The 24,311-nt window shown below is 41.6% G+C and overlaps 1 protein-coding gene across 5 annotated transcripts in view; it reads right to left on the bottom strand.

Moving 5' to 3' along the window:
* Nucleotides 1-24,311, bottom strand: part of il1rapl2 (interleukin 1 receptor accessory protein-like 2) — a 373,733-nt gene that overhangs the window by 307,298 nt on the left and 42,124 nt on the right. For all 5 annotated transcript variants that reach the window (XM_034597454.1, XM_034597453.1, XM_034597457.1 and 2 more), the window contains one exon: nt 974-1,079. In XM_034597454.1, the coding sequence (XP_034453345.1) occupies nt 974-1,058 (85 nt within the window). In that variant the 5' untranslated portion in view covers nt 1,059-1,079. The remainder of the gene's footprint in view (nt 1-973; nt 1,080-24,311) is intronic.

The raw sequence follows: 24,311 nt of genomic DNA, 5'->3' as shown, positions 1-24,311 counted from the left end.
AGAGGATCTCTAAAGAATTGTTATGGTTGCCACAAATTCCCCTGATTAAACTGCCAGGGCCTCAACTCTCACTTACAAGCAAGCAAAATTGTGAGACAGGATTACATTACAGGGGAATCAATTCTAACTGGATTGTTATAATTAGATGACCTGAGTTTGCTAAAAATCGGTGAGTAATTTTCCATGTTTTTATCACTTTCCGGACTTGCTAGCACGACAATAAAATTACAAATACTGCTGGTAATATTTATAACTCAAGAATTTCTATTCATCAGATCATCTGGGAATCAGGAAGAACATTATTCAAACGCAAAGACAGCAACAAGGCTGAACAGGGAGTGGAGCTCACCTCGATGTCACTGATACTTAACCATACAGTATCATGCAAAGCATTATTGAGACAGCATGACATAACATTGATAGACTAATCAAACTCTCTGAGTGCTGTTGATCAGCAAGGCACAACAAATCGATCGGGAATGAGAGACCATCAGCAGATCTGTCACCGGCTGGCTGCTGATACACAAATGAGCACAACGGCAGCGACAATGACAGCAGCAGTCAGACAGGCTGATCATTACGCAGCCTCAGCAGAAAAGAAAGAGAGGCAAGAAAACACAGACACACACACACATCTATCTAAGCTCCAAGATAGAGTTTGGAGAGGCATTTTGTCTGAGAAAAGGCAGAGAAGAGCAAGAAAACGTACGTATCCATTGCATCAAGGGACATTAATACATCATCAGAGGTAAGAGTGGAGAGGACTGTCGGGGGAGAAGAGAGGGATCAAGAGCGAGGAGTGGTATGGGAAAAGACAGGAGGTGGCATTATCTAGTGTGTTTACGTAGAAAGAGACAAAAACCTCAAAACAAAAACAACTAAACCGGGGAACTTTCAACAAGAGACGCTCATTTCCAGCAAATCAGCACGGCTGCAAGTGGAGACAAGAAACACCAAGGCCGGCTCATCCTACCTGAGTTCCTCTTGGAGATGTACTTGACGTCATCACAGGCTCCCGAGGCGAGGAGGAGGAGGAAGAGGAGGAATATGATCTTCATCTCTGTATTCCCCGCAGGCACCTGAGAAAACAGGAGAATGGGGTTAAAACTTATCTAGAGAAGGCAAAGTGTCGTTGTGATTCTCATTTAAACCAGGTTAAAACACAAAAGTGTTTTCCATGACACCAAACGATAAAGTGTGTTTAAATTATAACTCTGTCCCCTCACAGGATTTTTTCTCAGGTTTTGGAGACTTTATGCCACAGAATTACACCTTCATTGCTAGAGAGCTATGTGCCAACATTTTGCTTCTGTGTCCTCATATTTAAATAAATTAAAATAATAAAAACAGCTTAGCAGAGTGCTACAAAACAATTAGTGTGAGTGTTTCCTGATCTGCAACTTTGATAGTTATGGTTCAGATCATCCATCCATTATCTATAACGCTTATCCAATCCCAGCTGGCTGCGTGAGAGGACAGGTTGACATACAGATACAGTCACTCATTCACAGCTATGGTCACTTTCTGGTCTATTTAGAGTTCTCCATTAACCTAAGTGCAGGAACACATTCTGTGAGGTGCCCATATATCAGAGGAACAGAACGAATAAAAGACAAAGCACTTTTAACTGTAAACTAGTTCACAAATTTTGATTTTGATTTTGATAACTCTGAAAACGATGTCAGTCTGCATCACTTCATGAACAACATTTGTGTGACCGAAGTAAGAGCACAAACATTTTTAAGGCCACTGCAACCAATTTCATTCATTCTATCCTTTCAACCACACACAAGCTCTAAAAAGAGATTTTTTTTTGAATGCCAGGAGAAGTTTCCCTTTTGGCATCAGAACATCCAGGACTAATACTGAGCACCCCCACCTCTACATGTGACTGAGTTCCACTATATTGTTCCAACATTTTGCATCGGACCCGTTAGACCAGTCCCAGTTACAAATACCTTTTTGGATTTGCTTCAGCTGTTACCAGAAACACACTTTCCCAATGGGTTTTTTATGACTTTTTGAATGTTGTCCTGGTGTTTTTCTGTGTTGGTCTTTAAAAGTTATGACTCTGTACTTCGCTTTTCATACAAAGCAGTAATTCCATTTTTCAGGGGAATTGAGTCTATTTTGCGAGGGTACACAATGTGCAAAATAAGTTCAACAATGTGATGGGAATTATGAAGACCAAATACTGTGCAAACCAAAAATGACCTTATCCCCCAACAGGATATTGTTCTATTCTATATTGTAATGCATGTTAGCATGACTTTGTGTGACTGCCACTTCGAAAAGGGGTCAAATAGTTGGACATTTGGAGAGGAACACCAATGTGTATAAAATGTTCTTTTTGTGATTTGATGTGATTTCAAATGGGTGCAAACATTTCTGATTCTATCTCTCAAACTTGACTAGCTACAGATAAAAAGACAGTAGGGTAACCTCAAATCTCGTTGCATGTGGGCCAATATGCCATAAAAAGGGAAAAACAAAATGCTTTATTTGAACTACAGGAAAAGAATCACATATAAAAAACATAAATATTGATCTAAAACATCTGAAAAACAGAAGACTGTTTTATTTAATTTTTTTTACAAATGGTTTGAATCAAACTCCTAAAACTAAATTAGATTTGATCATAAATCATGAATACAAAGGCTGCAGAAGCTTCAGGGACACACTCACAGTGTTTGAGCCAGCCATGTGAAATCACATTGATAGAACACAATCAGATTTTCTCATGCTCTCTGTGTACCAACTATATGGGCACACACACACACACAAACACAGGAACCAGGGAGAGATCAAAGAAGAAGATTAGCCACGCCAGGAGTCATTTCATCGTATTTTCATCGACACATGACAATAAAAAGAGAACTCAAACTCCAGCTGCTGATTGAAATCACATTTCATTCACGTGAGCAGTGGGATAGCTTATGATCGAGCCCGGGATGGGGTTGATATGTGAGACACAGTCATTTGCCTTTGAAGATTGGCAATGATGGGATGGCACATAAAAGTGGCCCAAATCAATGTGGATGACGAAACCAAAAGAACAAAGATGAAGATGAGGAAAGGTACGTGTTGTTTCCGATACCAGTTGGAAATCTCTACTGTATTTTTTTAAGTTTTTGTCAAAATTTCAACACTTGATTAAAGATTCAAAGGGGAACATGTAGTGCTCATGACTTTGATAGTGCTTTTTCTTTTACAAAAAAAACCTAAAATATCAATAATTTAAAAGAATAAAAGTACATTGTCTCATCACCACCATAATCACATCCCAAAACTGACCTTAGAATTCCTCATCCACTATGCTGAGTTAAGTTCTAGTCAAAGCCACACATAACCCAGACACACCTGTGCAGCATGTTGAAGAGTCCCAAAAAACCCATCATGCACCTTGAGTGTTGCCACTCTATTGTCACTTGTGGTTATTGGTTGCATCTGTGTATGATTAGCACGAATGTTTTCTTTGATAAACTTCTATTGGCCATATTTTCTCGAGTTTGTTTGTGTTGGCACAGCACACAGCCTGTACCTGAGCTACAAGTCACGTGGATATTGATATCTTTACATTAGTCAGCTTCTGTCTGTGTAGATGGGCAACGTGTTTCCACATGACGTTGCCTCACTCCAGAGCACATTAGCATACAGCAGTAATGTCAGCACTCTGTTACAGGCAGATAACAGCCTGCTAACATTACTCACAGCAAGAGCCACATGCTTTTAACAACAGCCCACATTAGCTCTGCGGCTCCGCTCTCCTCTTATCTAACAAGCACCAACACGAGTCCTCTTCTACTACTTAGCTTGTCGGAGGAGCAACGAAACAGTCACCAGAGAAAAGGGCCCAGCTGACATCGTTTCTGCAGGTTGGAAAGCTAATTAGCTAGTGAGCTTCATTTAGCAGCATGTACACAAACCTGCTAAAGTTCCCGTGGCTGGTAAGATACTGCTGTGGTCCCTATCCGTCCAAAAAATACAACTACTTTCTTTACTTTCTTCTCCTTCCCACGCAGGACTTAAGTTGCTGTCAATCCACCTGGATGTGGACACGCCCCTCCAGCAGGCTGAGAGCTAAAGGAGAATTTTTCAAGTCATCCTAGTGTCCAGGCATTCAAATGCGACTCAAAACAGCCTAAATGTTCTCTGATATCCTCCTCTGGAGACACGTTCACACGTTAGGCTAAAACATGGTCTGAATGACGCAATTTTGAGTTTAAACCAATCTCATTGTTTCTTGAGAAACTACAGATGTAATCCCCAATAACCTCACAGTCAACCACTACCAAACACTTCCTCTTCCACTAAAGAGGCAACCTCATCCAAGTCTGTGATTCCTTTTTACGAACAGAACGTTTCTTGCACAATCTTTTCAAAGTCGAGATACTTGATGAGCAAAAAGATTAAATATCTCATTATTTGTGAAACCTATGCTAATGTTTGACTTAACAAGATGCTCCATATTCCTCACTTTAACACAGACGACAGGCTGATCTTGTGTAAAATGAAATTTACAGTGTTTCTGATATAACACATTCACAAGAACATGAGGTGGACGGACCAGAGTCCAAGGTGACGTTTTCAGTTTTGTAACTTGAAGCAAAACAATGTTTTGCTTCTCAGAAAATATTTATTTTTGGCTATACAAAAGAGTGTTGTGTGTTTCTATTGGAACAATCATTTCACCAATTAGTGAATTATTTGGGTTTTGATTGTTGAAGAGGGCATGGTTTCCACACTGCAGTGAAACTCATCAGTACAGAACTTCTTAGAACCACCACAGTGCCATATAGGAAGTATTATGAGACTACAACTCTCAAACGTTTGCTATTAAAAGAAAAAATAATTCCAGTCAAGAGAGGCACAAAGGCCAAACCGTTCTGAGCAGAACTTGGAGATAGAAGGCTGTCCGACTTTTGATTTTGCCTCTTCCTGGCCTCACAGGCTGCAGTCCGTCTCCAGTCCTCAGAGGAGAACAGGTTTTGTCAGGTTGTTATATTGTAGTGAAAAAGCGGAATTGAGTTGTTGTCTCGAGGTGAGAACAGTGAAGCAGTTTCTCTCAGACAAGCACCAGCAACGAGAAAAATCAAGGTGTGAGTCAGTCATATGTGGGAAGTGTTTACCTGGGTTATTTGGACAAGTAAAACATAAGTGGACAGAAAACAGCTCATGGTGTTAAGCATCAAGACCTTGCATTTCTTTCAGACCCAAACACACAGAAAGAGTGATTGGATGATTAATCAAACATAGCAAAGAAATGTATATTTTTCTCTGCCTCCTCCGGGAGGTAAGGCTCAGATGGAGCTGGGAGGGAGCAGTTTCTTTGGCAGAAAGGAAACTTACTGACCCAACTATCAAGGTTTAATTTGACTACTAATGGAACATTTAAAAAGTTCTTGGAAAAGCAGCATTTCTTTAATTTCAGAGAGATCATTTTGTGATAGATGTTGTTATGTTGTGTGGCCAAAATCATCCCAAGTAAGATGTAATTGAAAAAAACATGGCCTTGGTACTATAAATATAAATAGAACAAAGAAAATAAGACTTTTATCACACATACACATCCACACAAACACACACACTGTAGCATAACACAGTCTACAGGCTCTTTTTTGATCCACTTTCTGAACCTTTTAGTCCGAGACATAGAGGGACCTAATGCAACTGCTAAAGGCTGTGTGTGTCTGTGTGTGTAATCGGTACGGTAATGGCTTGTAACAAAACGTTTTTAGGAGCTAACATTTTTGAGGAATAAAACCTCAGACCAAACCAAGGCTAAAAACTCTACTCTAACTTTACTCCACGAGTGAAACAGTGTGCTTCGGTTGTTAAGTGCAAGATGTGAAAAAATGGAGTGTGTCTGCTCTAATGCAAATGTTAGCCTCGCTAGTTTTACTAGCTACTCCCACCTGCAGCACTTGCAACCCGTGCTGAATAAAAGGTCACGCTGCTAACAGATTTTTAGTCGGGATGAAAAATGTCCTCATTATCTGCTCACCACTATGCCGATGGAGGGGTGGGTGAAGTGTTTGAGTCCACAAAACACTGTAGGAGTTTCAGGGGTAAACAGCATTGCAGCCAGGACATTTAGACTAAATACTCAGTGTAAATGAGGCCGTGTCGAGTGTCAGGGCTTACAGACACTTGGATGTTTGAAAAATCGTTCCCTATTTATTTCAATTGTATCAGATTTGGCTGCAATGCTGTGAAGTCCGGAAACTCCAACCTAGTGGTGAGTAGACAATGAGTACATTCTTCATTTTTCGGTGAACTATCCCTTTAAGACTTAATGAATGTTACCAAGGCCCTTAAATGGCTGACTAGCTTCTCAGTAGACAGGGCCAATGACCTCCAGCTTAAGAGATGTTTGAAAGTGCTTTCCACTTGGAAAGGCTTTCCCACTTGGCCTACTGAGCCTGACGTTGTATCTCAGAGTTTGAGCTTGAACTGTGCGACCCCTGGCAGCCCACCCAAAGTAATCCAGGCACCTTTTCCTGCTGTGAAGGGAACAGTACAGGGGGTAAGGTCTGCTGTCAAACTGTGTGTGTGTGTGTGTGTGTGTGTGTGTGTGTACGCAAGATAATGCAGGATAGAGAAACCAGATTGACTCCCCACTAGTGCTAGTGTGTGGGTGAATCTGTCACAGGTACTGAGGCAGAAAGGCTGAAACAGGGAGGTATTGGAAAGATGTACAGCCCTAAAGTGACACATCTAGACCTTTCAGGCACAATGGGTTGGATAACTAGCAGCACCTTACTTATGTACGCAGGCATAGACTGTCTATAAAGATGAACAACATGAATGCTGCCTAAAATTGAAGCCAAAATGTCATGATTGCCCCTGGTGGCTGGCAGCAGTATAGGTCATAAACCCTGCCTCCTCAATGTTGGATTGGACACAAACCAAGTATTTTTTCTCAAAGATGTGATGATCTCCTATATTTGAGTGTAATACCTGTAGCTTCCTTAGACAGGTGACATTCAGACTAATTGTATATTAATGCAATAAAAGTAGGGTATAGTTTGTGTACTTAGATGTGAAACTATTAGTGTGCCACTGCAAAAGATCATATAAAACTCAGTAGAATGAAATATGAATTTGAAAGGAAGCACTTCAGGGTAGCTGATGTGCTGCAACAGAGACGATAGCATATCCATACTGAACAAAGCGCTGTGCTTTATGGACTGTGAAACCAGCAGGAGCTCTCTCCTGAACCCCAGACTCCTACAAGGACTAATGGTGAACTAAAGGAGGTGGGAAGATGAATGTAGATGTCAAGTCGAACATGAACTTCACACAAAAAAGTTTATAATTATGTATTTATGTTAGTAGTTTGTTGTTGTATTAAACCTTCCTAAAAATGGTGCAACTTTTCGAGGCAGTTGGAAAAAAGAATGGGGGAAAAAATGGCAGGATTATCCTAAAAGCCGGGAAAAAAAGGATCTCTTATTGAGGCCACTTCAGAATTTGAGCCATTTGATGTATTCTGACATGGTTCAGTCTTCATGGCACTAGTTAAACAGCCCACTGGTGTCTGCTGTTTCCAGTCACAGATTTGTAAATGTGGGGGATGACACCACCACTGATGGGGTCTTTATGAGTGAATCCTCCTCCTCACGGCCTCCAATGGCCTGCAGCAAATGTTGTGAGGCTGATGCATTTGACCTTCAGGTTCTTTAATGCAACTTCAGCCTAATCCACAACCACAGAGTTGAGCCGCAGCGGCTTAATCACGACCACGGCTGCTGCTGCTGACGGTCTGTTGATCAAAACTAGTAAACTACATCCACTCTCTGAGAAAATACTTAAATAAAATAGCTTGTGTGGAATGAAACCCTTTATGCATGATAAGTAACTTTTAGTGATTAAACTTCCACAGGAAAACTGACATTTTAAATTGAGATTGGAAATATGAAACGTTTCTGCTGTTGTATTCATCCCTCGTGGCTTACGATGCCTGATGCTTAATAGATATGATGTGCGGTTATTATATGTGTCTAAATGAATGTTGTTTTAACGTTAAAGTCTAACAAGTGTCATGGAACTATTTGGAATGTGATACAGATGATCAAACCAGATCCACCATGGAATCTATGTGCAGTGAGCAGCAGCCAAGACACCATCTCCCAACCAGGTCCTCTGAGGTAGTACTTCCAGAGAAGAAAGTTTTACATAAAATATACTACTGAATTATACAGTAATATATATATATATATATATATATATATATATATATATATATATATATATACAGTAGCTTTGAGGAATTAACATTTTTTTCCACTTACTCAGAGTCCTCAGAGTTTGCTGGTTGAAATGCCAACGGCAATCAACAAAGTGATCCGGTTCATTTATTTTCTCCATTTAAACTGACAGACTGCTTGTTTTCTACACACTACTACTAAGTTAGCTGATAGAACAGCTGAGCTGACAACACGCTGACGTCAATCACTGTGACGACAGTGAACCTGTAGCAGGACGTAAGTATGTCGTACAAAAGTCTTCCTGAATTACAATGTGAAACCAAAACTAACTGGATCAAATATAAACAATGGAACAAAGACATGAACCTTGATCCGCCCTTAAAATGCTAAAACAACAAGTTGGTTACTGCTCGTGTTAATGCTTTCAAATGATGGTTTCACATTTTCTATGGGAAGCTATGAGCTTGGGGCTACATTCTCTCTTCAGCATTGTACATTGTGAGTTGATCCCCTCTATACCAGATATTAGCAACTTGTAAGTTCACTAAAGGTAACCCAGACACATTGTTTAGTGGATTTAACCCATGAGGCAGATATAGACTCAGAGAGTTGAGGATTTTATCATGCATACTTTCATAACTCACTTCAGCTTGAGTATATATCAAGTTATTTTACTGCTCTCACGTGACTTTATTTTCTTCCTTCAGTTACATACTCTCAAACACTCACACACGCACATTAAGCTGTCCTTCCCTCACACAGGCTCTCTCATAGTGGCTGCAGTCTTCCTCTTACGCTCGCACATAGGCCCCCTCATCACCAAACACTGAGCTCTCTTTATCTTGCCCTCTCCGTCGCCCCCTCTGCACTGCCTTACATCCATCGCATGCATGCTTACACACACCCTCTCACACACTCTCTCACACACACACACACACACACACACACACACACACACACACACACCCACACACACCAAGGTCAGTCTCCCTCTCCTTGTTTCCACACATGAACACTGTCATGCTTGCTAAGGCAGCAGCAGCAGCAGCTTGTTTGATGTTTGATCCACCATGAACGTGAGCGTGGAAATGGAAGCTCCTGCCATGTATGTGTGTGTGTATATGTGCTCTGTGTAAGTGTGGAGATGGATGAGGAGGTTGGAGGGATTTAGACAAAACACCTAATGATACAGAATAATTCTACCGTACACAGACAGAAAAAGAGACAAGAAGAAAAGAAAAGAAGAAAGTCGACATGAGATATCTGAGTTTTAACACAAACTCACAAAAAGCTTGTGTGTGTGTGTGAGAGAGAGAGAGAGCGCAGGACAGAACAAACACTATTAGAGCATCATACCACCACCTATCTTTCATCCTCTCTGTTGCTTTGCTGTGTCTGTGTGTCTGTCTGTCTCTGATATGATATCCCACAGAAGAGCACAGGGGAATCCAAGCAGGGTCAAAGCGTGTATAATGCAAAGTGTCACACATTATATGCACTCAGAAAGGTTGGACTATAGAGAAGAATATGCTTTTATATGTGTGTGTGTGTGTGTGTGCGTGCGTGCGCTTGGGAGTCTTGAGTCAATCAAACAAGCCCATTCTGAGTTCCCAAGGACATACACACAGAACGCAGCAGGGTCAACTGGGTGCCTGTGTTCTGTGTCTGTTTGAGTGTCTGTGATGTGAATATCGTGTCCGGAGGCAAGTCGAGGCAGAATCTCAAAAGTCAACATCTTACTCTCCTGATTACATTTCTGTTTTGACGTCAAAGCCTGGTGGTATTTCCTTGTGATATTCCAGGAAAAAAAAAAATGTAATCAAACTGTTAATCCTAGAAAATTCAGACAGTCTTATTTTGTTGAAGGGTTAAAAGTTCAAATGATGATTATAAACAAGATGCATATTTTAATAACTTGTTTAATTCTGGGTCTTGGGCAAACATGTGCAAACACACACGCACACACACACACACACACACACACACACACTCTGGGAGAGAGAGAGAGAGAGAGAGAGAGAGAGAGAGAGAGAGATAGCATGCTATTCTTGTCCCAAACAGACCAGTGCTAAGCCATTAGGCCGCTTTAGCCACACATCCAATATTAAAGACAGCCTGCAGGCCTATTCTGTCACACTATCTGTCTCTCCCAAACCAAGTGAGTCATGCTGTTTTGGTTACAGAGGCAGTCTGTGTTTTACATGGAAACATAAGCCGCCTCGTCATCATTATGAAAGATCTGTCTGGCCGTGCACGTCTTTTTAATATCTGCAGGAGAAGGTGTAATTGGTTTCCGCCCGGTGTCGCAGACTCTTGTTGTCGACCTTAAATGAATGTATACAATCACGGTTTAGCACAGAGTGAGCATTTTCACATACTCTACAATAGAATAAATTATCCTGAAGATATCTCTTTATAGCTGTGGATCTACTGGTTAAACTCGGAATACACTGTGGGACTTTATAAAGGTTGTTGCTAAATTCCACCTCTGCTCAGTCCCACTTTCATCTCGGGCAGATGTTGTGATCAGAGTTTCTCCCTTGTCTTTATCTTGCGGATCTTGACCTTCTTCAGTAGATGTACGAGTAAATCGTCTGAGATGTGAACCCAAAGCTCACTGTGCATGTGCTCACACTGTGCGTTTCGATGATTTGGTTAAGTCATAGAATAATCCCAACCAGTGGAGACAAAAACTTTCTCAAGCCTGAAAACCTGATAATATTGCGGAAACAAGTTGTGAATCCAACACTAACATGTCGACGCCACCGTTGAGTTGATCTTATGAACTTGTTAACAGTTAAAAGTTGAGCCATAGCATCACTCGTTCTCTCTAAGCTTTGTTTCTTGGTCTCTGGCGGCTCCTCAGGGAGATATGTGTCTTTCTAGCTGCTGAACACCTGACTGTGTCTGCAGGTCGGAGCTGGTATTCAGCTATTTGGCTGAAAGCTGCTGCCTGCTGTGACTGACGCTGTGATAGTGGTGAGACTGAACCAAAACTAGGGCTGGGCAACAACCCAATATCAACAATTATCGCAATATAATTTTCAACAACAAATGTTCAATATATTGATGTAATGCTTATGCATAAAACCACAACATTCGCTCAGGAGTAAAAACAAATATTTTGACTCCATACGCAATATTGCCCAGCCCTAAGCAAACTCATGTTGTTAAATTGATTAATATTATTAATATTATTACATATTATTGTGTCAGCTTTAACGCTGCTCTACTGACTAGAGACATTACTAAGCTGGTGTCAAGATAGATTTTGGCCCTGGACTTAGGTAATCTGCATGTTATTATGAGATAACTAAAGCAACAACAAAACAACAGCAGAACCCATGAGGACATACTGTGAACATGTTAATGTTATGAAGGAGGCGTGAAAGGTATGACCGTTCCATCTGCAACTCCCCTAATTGGTGAGATGTGGTGCAGACTCATCAGGCCCTGTGCAATTACGCACGCCTCCTCTAATATGAGTGCCTTGATTAAATCTTGCACAAGCAGCACCAGGCTCGTACAAAGTAACTACAGCAGCATCTGTGGCCCGTGTGCACGATAGCCTGGCTTGTTAGAACGCAGCAGGCGTTCACTAACTCCGCGCTTTGAGTCGATTTGTAACGGTGTGATCATACTGTGGGGAAGATCAAACTCAGCTGTTTGAATAAATAGCGCCATGTAAACTGTGATTATTGTAAACACAAATAGACTCAGATGTTAAAGAAATAGGTTTTCCTGATTGATCAACTCTAATCCCTTTTCACCCACCTCTCTTCTCTCCTCCATTTTCCTCCCCTCACCCCAACTAGGCGAGGCAGATGGTCGCCCACATTGAGTCTGGCTCTGTTGGAGGTTTCTTCCTGTTAAAAGTGAGTTTTTTTCTCTCCTCTGTCACCAAGTGTCGTGGGAACTGTTGGGATTTTCTATAATTTTTGGAAGTTCACTTTATAAGTTACTTAGAAAAGTGCCTTGAGATAATGTATGTTGTGATTTGGCATTGTACCAATTGAATTGAATTGAACTGTCGACCATGAAGGTGGCACGGTGGTGCAGTGACGGTAGTTAGCACTCTTACCTCACAGCAAGAATCTGTTTGAATACCAGTTTGGCTTCGGCTTCTCTGAGCGATTTCTTTAAAAATCTCTCTGTCAGCTCATTTTTTCTGCTTCAAACCTGGGTGGGTTGGTGCCATTTGAACGTGTGATACTTTCAATATTCATAAACTTTCAACAAACAGGCGACTGCGGTCAGTACCAGCGGTGGCTGGGACTGATCAGCTTCAGTGACGTTGTTGATCATAACAATGGTGCGTTCACACCAATGGCAACAACAACTGATTCTCCAGTTCAGGGTTCTGCATTCTGAGTCGAGCTTCACCAAACTTTGAATGATCAGGTGAACAGTTCTCTGTGCAGAAGTGGTGCCGCAGCTTCCAGGTTCTGTGGACTAAGTCAAGCAGCAGGTCTTTACTTGCCACGGCTCAATTACTGCAGATCGTTTATACAGTTTCAGAAAGAAAACTGCAACCAGCACTACCACAGGCTAAGTACACTGCCAATTCCAAACAGGCAGGTTTATAATGGGCAATGCACTATAAGTATGAATGAGAGAGTCAATGTATTTGTGAATGGTAGGGATATGCTGGCAGCATTTGCCCATTGCCAGCTGGGATTGGCTCCAGCCCTCCTGCAACCCATAAAGCGTTATAGATAATCAATGGATGGATGTCTATTACGGGGACGGCGTCACACTGCATGTATGCTCGTTTATTTGTGCCTGTGGGTACTTGTAAAATCCAAACAAAATTCGAACCCCACTTAATAGCTCCACAGTGTCGGGAGTGGTCAGAATTACAACAGGGTATCTTCACTGTCATCATATGAATTTCAGCCCCATTCAAATATCGAATTAGTTATAAATGTTTATAAGGAAACTGTGGTCAGTAATAACATTTTAGGACTTCCAGAGTACACAGTGAAGCACAACTGGGAGTGCTAATTGGGTTTTAATGTGAGCCAAGATAATATTCCCACATCATCGCCCCCCAGCAGCAGCCTGTACTTTAGACAGCAGGGAGGTGGGAAGCGTTTAGGCACGTGGCTGCAGAAGGGCCAGGCAGCGTCTCTGCAGTCGACCGTCCACTACTGAGGATCATGTGCTCGGTTTCATTGTGTTCTTAGGAACTGACAGGGCCGCAGGCTGGTGTGGTCCTCTGCTGCTGGAGCCCATGCACTCCGAGGTCTGACAACTGTATTTTCATCTGCCCCTTTTGCATGTAGCTGTCAGGTTGTTTCACTCGCACACTTGTTAACGTGAATGAGCCTCGCCACTCTCCCTGACATCTTTCGTCAGCATGGCATGTCGTGCCTTCGGGGACTGCTACTGCTTATCACACCAATCTCTGGAAATTCCAGACATTACAAGAGTAAGAGTGGCAGCTATTTACCGAGAGGTTGAAACTGGCATGTCTGACCACAGTGATCACATTCAGAATGGTTTAAATCACTCTCATTGAATGACATTCATGCAGCTGGGCAACGGTTAAAGCAGCAGAGGCAAAGGGAGTGAGGCAAACCATGCACGGTTGCTTTACTGAAATCCCTGGTTTTCTCGAGTGGTGTTGAACGTAACATAGATGTGGTTTTGGCAGAGAGATTTGAAGGTCAGGTCTGTGAGGCTGCTGGGTAAATTAATGAGTGGATCTGGATAGAATGAGAAACCTTGGTCAATTGATTTCTGGATCTGTGTTGAATAGATTTGAATTCCCATGTGGAATGGACTGTAGAGGAGTAGAGCGGTAACACTGTCCATCAAACACTCCGTCCCACATGGTCTCTACAGGCATGTTCCTCCTGTGTCTCCCACACATTCTGACCTTGTTTGGGCCCAACGATTTTTGCCCCACATGCAATTTGGTGTTTCTCTCCAATCAGGAAGTTGTAAAGCTCTCGTCCCTCACTGGAGATTGCATCAGCAAGAAACGTGTTTATGTGACCTTTGACATTTGAAGACCGAATTCTGTTCAGTGATCTAGAACATTTCGTTCCCCACAAAGTTCATCAGGCTCCTCATGAGCAAGAGTGTGTGAGATATTTTCATTTCTTGAAAATAACTGTCTCTTAAACCATAAAGACATAATAAGATATGCAGCTATCTCCCTTTAAGACCGGAGTGTGATGTCGGTGTGCCCATCCCTTTAGAGCCGGGTGAGATATATACAAGTTCTACAAGTTTTTTAGGAAACTTGACTGAAGGTAAAATGCACTATAGAGAAAATCCATTTTGTTTATTTTTTCCTGTGGTCTTGACCCATTCATCCATCCATCCATCCATCCATCCATTATCTATAGCACTTATCCCTTGAGGGTCATAGAAGGAGCGGGAGCCAATCCCAGCTGACATTGAGCTGGAGGCGGGTTACACCATGGACAGCTCCCCAGCATATCACAGGACCAACATAAAGAGACAAACAACCATTCACACTCACATTCGAGATGTTTTTAAAGTCACAGTTCAGACGATGGCTGACGACCTGAGTCCCTGAAGCAGAGTTAGTGTAGCCAAGGCTAAGAGACGTGTTACAGGAAGAGGGAGAGAAGGACGATTTTCCATGAGTTCTCCACTTTCCAAGATGTAGTTAAAGGGTCTTTAAAGGTCTGAAGGTTAAAGGTCGTATGCAGCTGAGATTTTTGTTATCTTGGAATGAGCATACATGAAGCCATTCCACGCAATGTTTCTACAGTAGCCCAGAATGGACAAACCAAACTATTGCTCTAGAGAGGGCCTTTTTGCAATTTTATATAACCTGAAGACCATCATAACGTCTACTGCACACTTGGAAATGGAGGGGTGAGGGGAAGAGTAGACTATTCAGTTGGTTTCAATTCCTTGCTAATGCTACTAAACTCTACACGCTGAACCTTGAAAGGGGGCATATTATGATAATATCCAGGTTCATATTTTCAATTTGGGTCATTACCTCAGCAATACTGTCCATTGCTGCAGCTCCTCTTTTCAGCCTCTGTCTGAAATACTTGGTTTTAGCGAAGGCCTCCTCCTGATTAAGCCCACTCTGTTCTACTTGGTCACCTGGTCCACTCTGATGTGATTGGTCAGCTGCTTCCAGTGCGTGTAGGAAATGTCGGCCTCCGCTCCCACTTTACCTGCCTTTGTTAGCTGCTGGGTGTTTATTATGCATCGTGATGTCATATGACATCAGGATACCCTGGAAGTGTCAGCCGGACTACTGACGACTTGTTTCAGGATTGTTTGAGCTTTTTAACTTTGCAGATCTATTACATACATACAAAACTATGTATCACTCTCACATGTACAGTCTTATCATATAGGTAAAATATTTGTGTGTTCCTTCTTTATAAAAGATATTTAATGAAGCTATTTAGTTAAGACTTTTATGGTTGATGCTGTACACAAATTGTTCTTTCTGGCTGTCGATGGTATCCTTACTCCATTCTTTACCAAGTCAAGAAGAAGTCGTGGAGTCTCTGCTCATCTCCTCAGCCGCTGATCTCAGTTTCTCCTCGCACTACAAATATATTTGAACATCTGTTTAATTTCTACATTCTGAGCTACTACTGAAAATGTTGTAATTTAAATGAGTGAATAATTTGTGCCAGGAGTATCACAAGCCCAACTTGATAAATCAATTAAATCTGACTGTTGCCTAGAATCTATGCAAACATGAGGCTTGGTGCACTCGACATGGATATTGAAACTGAGCTGGTTCAACCAGAGGAGACAGCTGCCTTCCAGTCAACACACGGGGAACAGGAGTCTCCAGTGGCCTCCCTGTTTTGGTGAAAAAGGGACACTAAATAATAAATGAGTGTAAATATTTACAAATTATTTGCACAGAGGGAAGCCGAACAGGGGTATTTACTAGACTCAGAGGAATATGACATTTTTAGAAAAGCAACAAAAAAAATGGCAAAAACAAGTGTCTGCGCTCTTTCTCCTGCAGACACAAGGATGTAGGACCCTGACAAACACACATGCATGCATGCGTGCACACACACATTCACAGCACGGGGCTAATGAATACAGTACCACCTGTTCAGTGAATGATCTAATTGCTCTGAGCAGATCCCCATTTCCTCACTATTACCCTGTTTAACGGCACCATTTAACAGGTAGGAAATGTTGCCTCAGAGAGCCGTCCCCTCCCTCACACCTCCACTCATTCAACATTTAACAGCGCCTCACGTCTGTCACGTCACAGAGCGCCAGTCGCTTCATTCATGTCGGCGAGGGAGCACACGGGGGAAAGAAATGTGGTTACATGGAGTAAAAGGGGTGAAAGAAAGAGGAGGATTAGGAAAGGGGAAATCAGAGGATGAAGAAATGAGGTTATGTTAGAGAGGAAAACAGCTATTTGTCGAGCGGTGGCTCCATCGAATTGATTAAACACCTGCAGGTTTCTTACACACATACACTCACACACTCACACACACTCACACACACTCTCTCTCTCACACACACACACACACACACACACACACACACACACTTACAGGCATACCCACACGCAGGGCCACAGGCCGGCCATTGGAACAACTGAACTCAAATGAAATGGTGTGATTAGACATTACAAATTTAGAAAGCTGTGGCTTAGGGGGTAGAGTGGGTCGTCCACTAAACGTAAAGTCAGTAGTTTGATTCCTGACTCTTCCAGTCTGCTGCAAAAGTATCCTTGGTCAGGACACTGAACTGTGTGTGAATCTAAGGAGCTGGTTGGTAAGACAGAGCAATATAATATATAACTCATCATAGTAAATTAAGGTATCTTTCTGACTTCCTCTATACTTTCCGAGGAAGTATGTTGTGTCGCCGAGGACCAGAGGAAGTGCAGTGTGAGGTAGAGTATTTTGGATGGGCAGACAGAGGTTTCCCACAGATTTTAAACCCTATACTTGCTGTAACCTTGGTGACCATGTTTTCTCTTGAGTGATGATGTCACTGACATCTTCATTCAAAGGTCATGCTCCAGTATGAGCGCCACTGCACCAGTATATTGAAACAAGGAAATTAATGTTACCGTCACAAGGACATTCCTTTCTTTGTTTTTCATTGCACTAGAAGAGATTTCAGCTTGTTCGTGCAAAATATACACCAACTGTGTGTGTGTGTCTATTTATGTAAAATGATGCTGTAAAAACAGGGAGCTTCCATTTAAGTACATAAAACTCCCTGGTCAATAATTCTCCCATCTATGGCTTAAATTTTGTCGCCTAAGAATTATGTTCATATGAAACTAACTTCAAGTAACATGTCAAATGATTTCCTTTTTAATCGACATATAGAGTAATGTTGATGAAAATAGTTAAATGCAAATGCACATTCATGCAACTCAAAGCCAATGAAAGGTTGTTGACTCGATCAGTTTCTTTCAAAATGATCCTTGCGTCAGATCAAGTGAGCACACAGTCAGAAAGACAGGAGCTCAAAGCAAGGAACTGCAGCAATGGACAGTTTGTGGAGAGCAAAGTGTTTTCTTAACATTAGAGAATGTAAACTCATGTGTCTCCTTTAATTAGAAGCTCAATATAACAATTATGAGTTTGATGTGACTTATACGCAGACAGACTTCACTGATCAGAGTTACACTAGTCGTGCCTGGTGCAGGCACATCCCCCTGCAGCAACATCGACCATCACATCTTCAGGAGTGACTCATTGTGTCCATAGAATGTAAAGTGACAGAGATGAGTTGTGATGTGGTTCGCTCTTCCTCACAGTGCCACGCGAACCTCACCAAAATAGCACCAAGCAGAGACAGGCTTGTACTTGTACACAAATATCACTGGACCTGTCTGAGACTGTCGGAATAGCATGCCGCCGCTCTGTGCTAACCTTCCCTGATAACTCTGACATTTGGAAATTTGACATTTTTCACTTTCTACAGAAAGTGAAAGCTCACATCGACCTTTGTGTGTCAGGTTTCAGTCTTGATGGGTCAGAGACTATTCATGACACGGTGTAATGCAGGAACATTAAATCAATAACAGTCAGATTTCTATATGTTAGAGTATAAAGTGCATGTAACCTCAACATTATCAGTCTGAATCTGGCCTGGAGCCTTTGACACACTGTGCGTCATCACGACCTGTTTCCTGCTCCAATAAATGTGGAGAAGAAAATGAAAAATATAATCCAGTAGGATTTTTCTGAATCAGGGGACATAAAGGGGACACAACTTTCACACAGGGGCCAATTATACATCCAATACTCATGCACAATTCCTGATTCAGTAAGGTGCACATTTCTTGTTCACAGTTAGATCTATAGCTTTGAACAAAGCCACACATCCTTTAATATATTTTGATAATTGTTCCTTGTTCAAGCACATTGTGAACTTCAATATTTTTATATATATATATATATTTTTTATGGATATGTTCACCATCTATACAGTGAAATAGAAAAAATACATAAGACAAGTGTTATGGGTGTTACACCTCCCTCAGTCCATCAACTAATTCTGTTTGTTTTCTCCATAGCCTTCTTTGCTATTTTTTGGTTCTAAATAATGTCCATTAGTCAATTTCTCTACAATCTCTATCTGCTTTTCTTGCCTGGGGGGGGGGGGGTCCACCTTACCCCGTCTTCTTGTGATTGCTTCATCACCAACATGTTAACCCGTTACCTATCCCTTATTTGTATCATCGCTCTGAAATCAACATGTCCAAGTTAAGAATCATGTAACTCACATGGAAAGTCAAGTATCTAGTATCTTTTGTGTTGTCATGTCCACCTTTAAGAACATTGACATTTCCAACATGTATGTGTGTGTTTTGCACAAATTATCATATTTAGAGAGTGACTAATTCTGTAAAGACTACTGTCAGGACAGGGGTCTTCAGAGGCCAATCAGATTTCAGCTAGGGCCAGAGCCCCCTGGTTCCGGCCATTAAATACTCAGATTTTCCCATAATCCCAATTATGGTTGGAGTGGTTGCTTGAATATGCAATTGAGATTCAGGTACTTTGTCCAAAATGTTGCTTTCTTCCAGTACAGTAAAATGCAGGTTGACATAATGAAAGCAAATAAAAACATGCTAACAACAATATGCAGCATCCCTCTGTGTTTTGACCTGTAAAGTCTCAGTGCAATGCCAGTGATCATGAAAATGCCAAACAGTGTACCAGAGATACCAAACTGTCTATGAGATCAGCTCATGTACACATTCTGTATAATTATACAATTTCACTGTCTCTTCAAAACCACAGCATACGTTTCTGAATGGTGATCATACTGTATGTAAACAGGAAGAGCCTCTTCATGGACTTCCTGTCGACAGCATGTTTTATGAAGTGCTCGGGAGTCATGTGTTCAGTGAAAAAGTATTTGGCTGTGAATAATTGTCGCTGCCTTATGTAAATATCTCATATCCATATTGTAATTATACCATCAATCAGAGCTGGGCTGGGATCAGAGTGATAGAATATGGGCTGTCAAGGCAGAATGCAGCCCCTCTCACTCTCTCTCTCCTTCTCCCCTCCTCCTCAGTCTGTCTTTCAATCTTTCCCTCCCACTCCTTTTCTCTCTCCATTAATGCATGCACTTGCACTCGTTCCTCTCTTCTCCCTCCGTACAAGTCACAGCAACACACAGAGACTGAGAATTATATGACTTCTCTAATGAAAACTGAATTCCAAGCAGTGGCATGTCAAATAATAAGAACCCCAAAAAGCCATTTACTAATCATCTGTAATTACTTCTACTTTGCTGTTTTTGCTTCAAACACTTTAGGCTGAGAGTGAGTTACATTATTTATCAAGAGGAGATCACATAGTGACTTAGTTACAGAGAAACTTTGGCCACAGTAGAACAGTTTGGGAGTCAGAAACGAATGAATGCCATGGAAAAGATATTTATTTCCCGTATTTAGTGTCTGAATTAGTGTCAAACAGCAACATCAGACCATTTTTGAAGAGTTGTTTAGTGTATACGGGATCTAATAATATTATATTGATTACATATTCCTTTTTCAGTGGGTACATGCTGTTTTTTTAAACATACCTAAAAAAAGAAGACTAATTTCCCATTGGCAGTGGAGGAGGCCTTTCTATTTTTTCCTGTGAGTCATGTTCAACAGAGTCTAGACTGCCAAAATGAAGAAGAAGAAATTGGGGCGTTCACCCAGGTTTCATGTTTCAATCATTGCCGATCAGAGCCGGAGCCAATGAAAACCTGTGTTCTGCAGAGTCATCGACCCGGGACTGAATGCTGATTGTTTTATCATCATCATTATGGGCTTTGAGCCTCTGGACAGACTTGTGTGTGAAATGTTCAGAAGGCAACACGTTACACTGACGGTAACTTTTTAGCAATCGAAGAAGATGGCAGCCCTGTTGTACAAACGGAATTTACTGTAGAGATGCAGATTATTCTAAATTCATCAAGACAACAGGGTTACATGGAGGACATTGACTTTGCATTGAAAGCATCTGAAGCGTAATAAAATAAAAGTCAATAAAAATCAATCAATCAATCAATAAAAAATAAATAAGAGATGTGATTAAGGGTTCTTGCTTCTTAGTTAAGGTTTAACCTGATCAAACATTCAAATGAAACAGAGAAATAAAGGCACCAGCTACTATTTTAGAATGAAATAATATAGAGTATGCACACGCCCCCCCCCCTCTCTCTCTATCCATTCCTGCTCTCTTTATCTCTCTCTCTCTCTCTGTGGATAGTTGCTGTCAGCTTAGAGGCAGGGTGCTGGCTGTCTGTCTGCCCACACAAGGCACCAGCTGACTCGACCCACCTCTGACACGCACACATACACACACACTTTACATGTCGCACACAAATACATATGCACAGGGATTTGCATGGAAACACATGCTCAGCACAGACACAATCGTCTCAAAAGTGTGCATGAATACAGAGAAGATACTTTTGGACAGTGTGTAGGCAGATGTGAAAAATAAGAGTTCGGAAGTGTCATTCTTGAATATGTTAGTATTGATTCTGAGACTTTAGATCAGATGGATAATCTAAGACATTAGCCTGAACTTGAATTAAAATAAAAAAGTGACAGTACTGTGAACCATCGTGCATGTAGTTTTTAGCTTAAATAGCATTCTGGTGTGAACACTGTACATCTCATGAACTCTGCTTCTGTAGGAACTCATGAAATCCATATGGAGCATTTGAATTTATCACAATTCAGAAGTGAATATTGAGTTTGTGGATATACGTTTTGTGGAGTTGACCGGCAGGGTTCAACAAAACCAAGTGGAGCCAATTGTAAAGCAAATCTTTTTGATTTTGACTGACACAATGGTTCTTTTACCATCCAGAGCCCACAATGTTTAAATATCAAATGTACTTGCACCCATCTGAGCACCCATTGGTCTTCAGATTAGATAATCTATGTTCTTAGGGACACTGGAAATCAAGTGAAGTGAGTGGCACTTTATTTTAAGGGCACATTCAAAAGATGAAGTAATATGTGCCAAGGTGGGTGCACAAGACACGGCATTATTCCAAGGTGCAAGTGCAGTATATCCAAAAGGAATGGGAAATAACACATGTTTTTGCAAATTAAAAAGAATCATGAAATTCATCTTAAAGATAATAAAAAACAGAAAACACGGAAAATCTGCCTTCAAGTGTTTATCTGAATTAAACTCAATGATCTGTAACCAAAATTCACACTGTTGGTGCACAATTAAATTTGCAATGGTGATGCTCTGCTGCATAAGAAATAAGAAAACTGAGATACACTGTAGGTCTGCATATACAGAACATGTTTACGATATCTATGTTTGCATGCAGTAACTGAGCCTTTGAGGAAAATGTACTTGTGTACTTGTACATTGTGCAAACATACAGCACAATGTGAAACCTGTTAAAGCTCCTGATATGAAACTATCCCTGTCTCACTAGCTTGTTGCTGTGTTTAGAACCATGAATACATCTCTTTCAATGTCTCTCTACCTCTGTTTCTCTCTCTCTTTTCCTCGATCATTACACATGTAACACAAGTCACTGAAATCAAACCATACACAACAAAAGAGAGCAACCCCCCTCGACACAGAGTCTTCCCTTTTCCTTGATACCGAGATGAAACGACAGAACAGGCCGATGTCTGGGGGAATTACTCATTACCGACTGTGTTTTTGTGCTGCAAAAAAAGAAATTAGCATAAGCCAACACAATGTGAGCAGAGAAAGTATGTTTCAGTCCCGGACTTGATAGACTGCAGCAATCACACGTTCCTGTACACACGCTGTGTTAATTGTGTGGAAGCCAGGCCAAAAACAGATCTGCAGAACAGGATAATAACAGTATGCATGTATGCCGGCCATACTCATTATGCTGCAATTACCTTCACCTCAGAAAGATGATACAATAAATCGAAGCATCAATCATTCTTTAAGCGGTGTCTGGAGTCAACTTGTATCATCGCATCAAGTTTTAGCATCTGGTTCACCATTGTCTGCCTCCGAAAAAAAGTACTCAGGCAGATGTAATTTGATCCCTCACAGGTTCTGCAACCTCGGGATTGCAGCAGCCTCTGTTCCACGAAAATTGGTGTCACAGAGTACAAAATATGATAAATACCTATACTCCAAAATAAAAACAAGTTAGATTTTGTGGAGCCTTTATTGCTTCAGTGTTCAGTACTCTACAGAAAGCTTCTGGTCACAACTCAAATACAAACCACATCCCCATACCAGGTTACTGTTTTCAAAAGTGCCCAATGTGGCTGTTTAAAAAAGGACTCGAACTGAGCTTCTTCGTCGTCTCCTAGCACAACATGGTGTGGTTAAAGTAAAGCAAGTAAAAGTATTGGTCAAGTTGGGGGGGGGGGGCTCATCTGGCAGTATTTCATCAGATGTCGGACAAAAGACTTTGGAAAACTCCGCCCTCTTCAGGAACTATAACTTTCCAAAGCTGACGATCTTATGCTGCGTTGACACCAAACGGTTTGTTCACTTGCTCAAGCAACGTGAGTAAATTCAAACCGTTAATATCTGCCAATACTCCAGTAGAGAGGATCACTGGCAGACGCAACTACAATTGTGTATTGTACCTGTTGTGAAAACGCCAGAGAAGCTAGCGCCGTTGTGTGTAAGTCCACCAGATCATCAGAGGCACACACAGTGGCCTGTTTGATCACATGCTTGCTCAGATCAGTGCCAGGATCTGTCTCAGTTTACTTTTAATAAACGCTGACTCACTTTTGCAACATTGCGTCACGCAAATTTTTCTCTCAAATCCAAATACTTCAGCTTGAGCCGGTGAAACTAGCAGCTCAAAATCCATGTCTTTGCTTCCAACCATTGTGTCTGTTTGCCTCATTGACTTTGTATGTAGCCAAATCTCATTGCACGAAAGACTTGCGTCACGTTTGATTTGATGGCACCGTAAGATTCACACCAACTTCGTGTCATGCTAGGCCAGGCGTACTGACGTTAATAGGTAAGCAGGGTTTCAGCCTCTTTCTCCAGCTCTATTTTTGTTCGTTACACACGCGTTTTTGATGCTTCTCGTGTTTACTACGGAGTGCCAAGCCATAAATGTCTCCCAGCTAAGATTGGGAAGTCTTAAAATCTGTGCTGTTCTCCCCAGACTCTCTGTGTGACCGTCAGCCTTTCACTTTGCCTTTGAGCGTGTCCATTCGAATCACTGTCATAGCCAAGAGAACCTGATTGTTGGTAGGAGATGGGACATTTAAAGTGGTCTTGCCCCCGTCAGTCACATGCTTTGTTGAGCCGACCACCAACCATGACGTTATTCCTGGGACATTTTCCGACTTTCCCTTTTGCTACTTAGAGAGACTTGTAATTATTCACGAGAGGTCACTTGTCAGGAACACTTTAACAGAGCCTGGTTTACCCCGTGTCCACACAGACAGGGTAGCGTGAGCAGCACATTAGCGGAGCAGCAGCTGTCAGTCGGCCGCTCGGTGTGTGTCGACACAGGAGGCGTTCAGTCACAGCACTGAGTGGTCGGTCACCCGTGTTTTTGACGCGCACCCAGCTCAACACACAGTCACTGTACTAGAGTGTGTAAAATGCAGGATAATAGCCTCGGCGTGCAGCGTAGGTAAAGCATGTGTGC

Source organism: Hippoglossus hippoglossus, chromosome 10 (genome assembly GCF_009819705.1).
Source record: "Hippoglossus hippoglossus isolate fHipHip1 chromosome 10, fHipHip1.pri, whole genome shotgun sequence".
Lineage (NCBI taxonomy): Eukaryota > Metazoa > Chordata > Actinopteri > Pleuronectiformes > Pleuronectidae > Hippoglossus > Hippoglossus hippoglossus.
The sequence above is the reverse complement of the archived record's forward strand: the minus strand, read 5'-3'. Positions and strand labels throughout refer to the sequence as shown.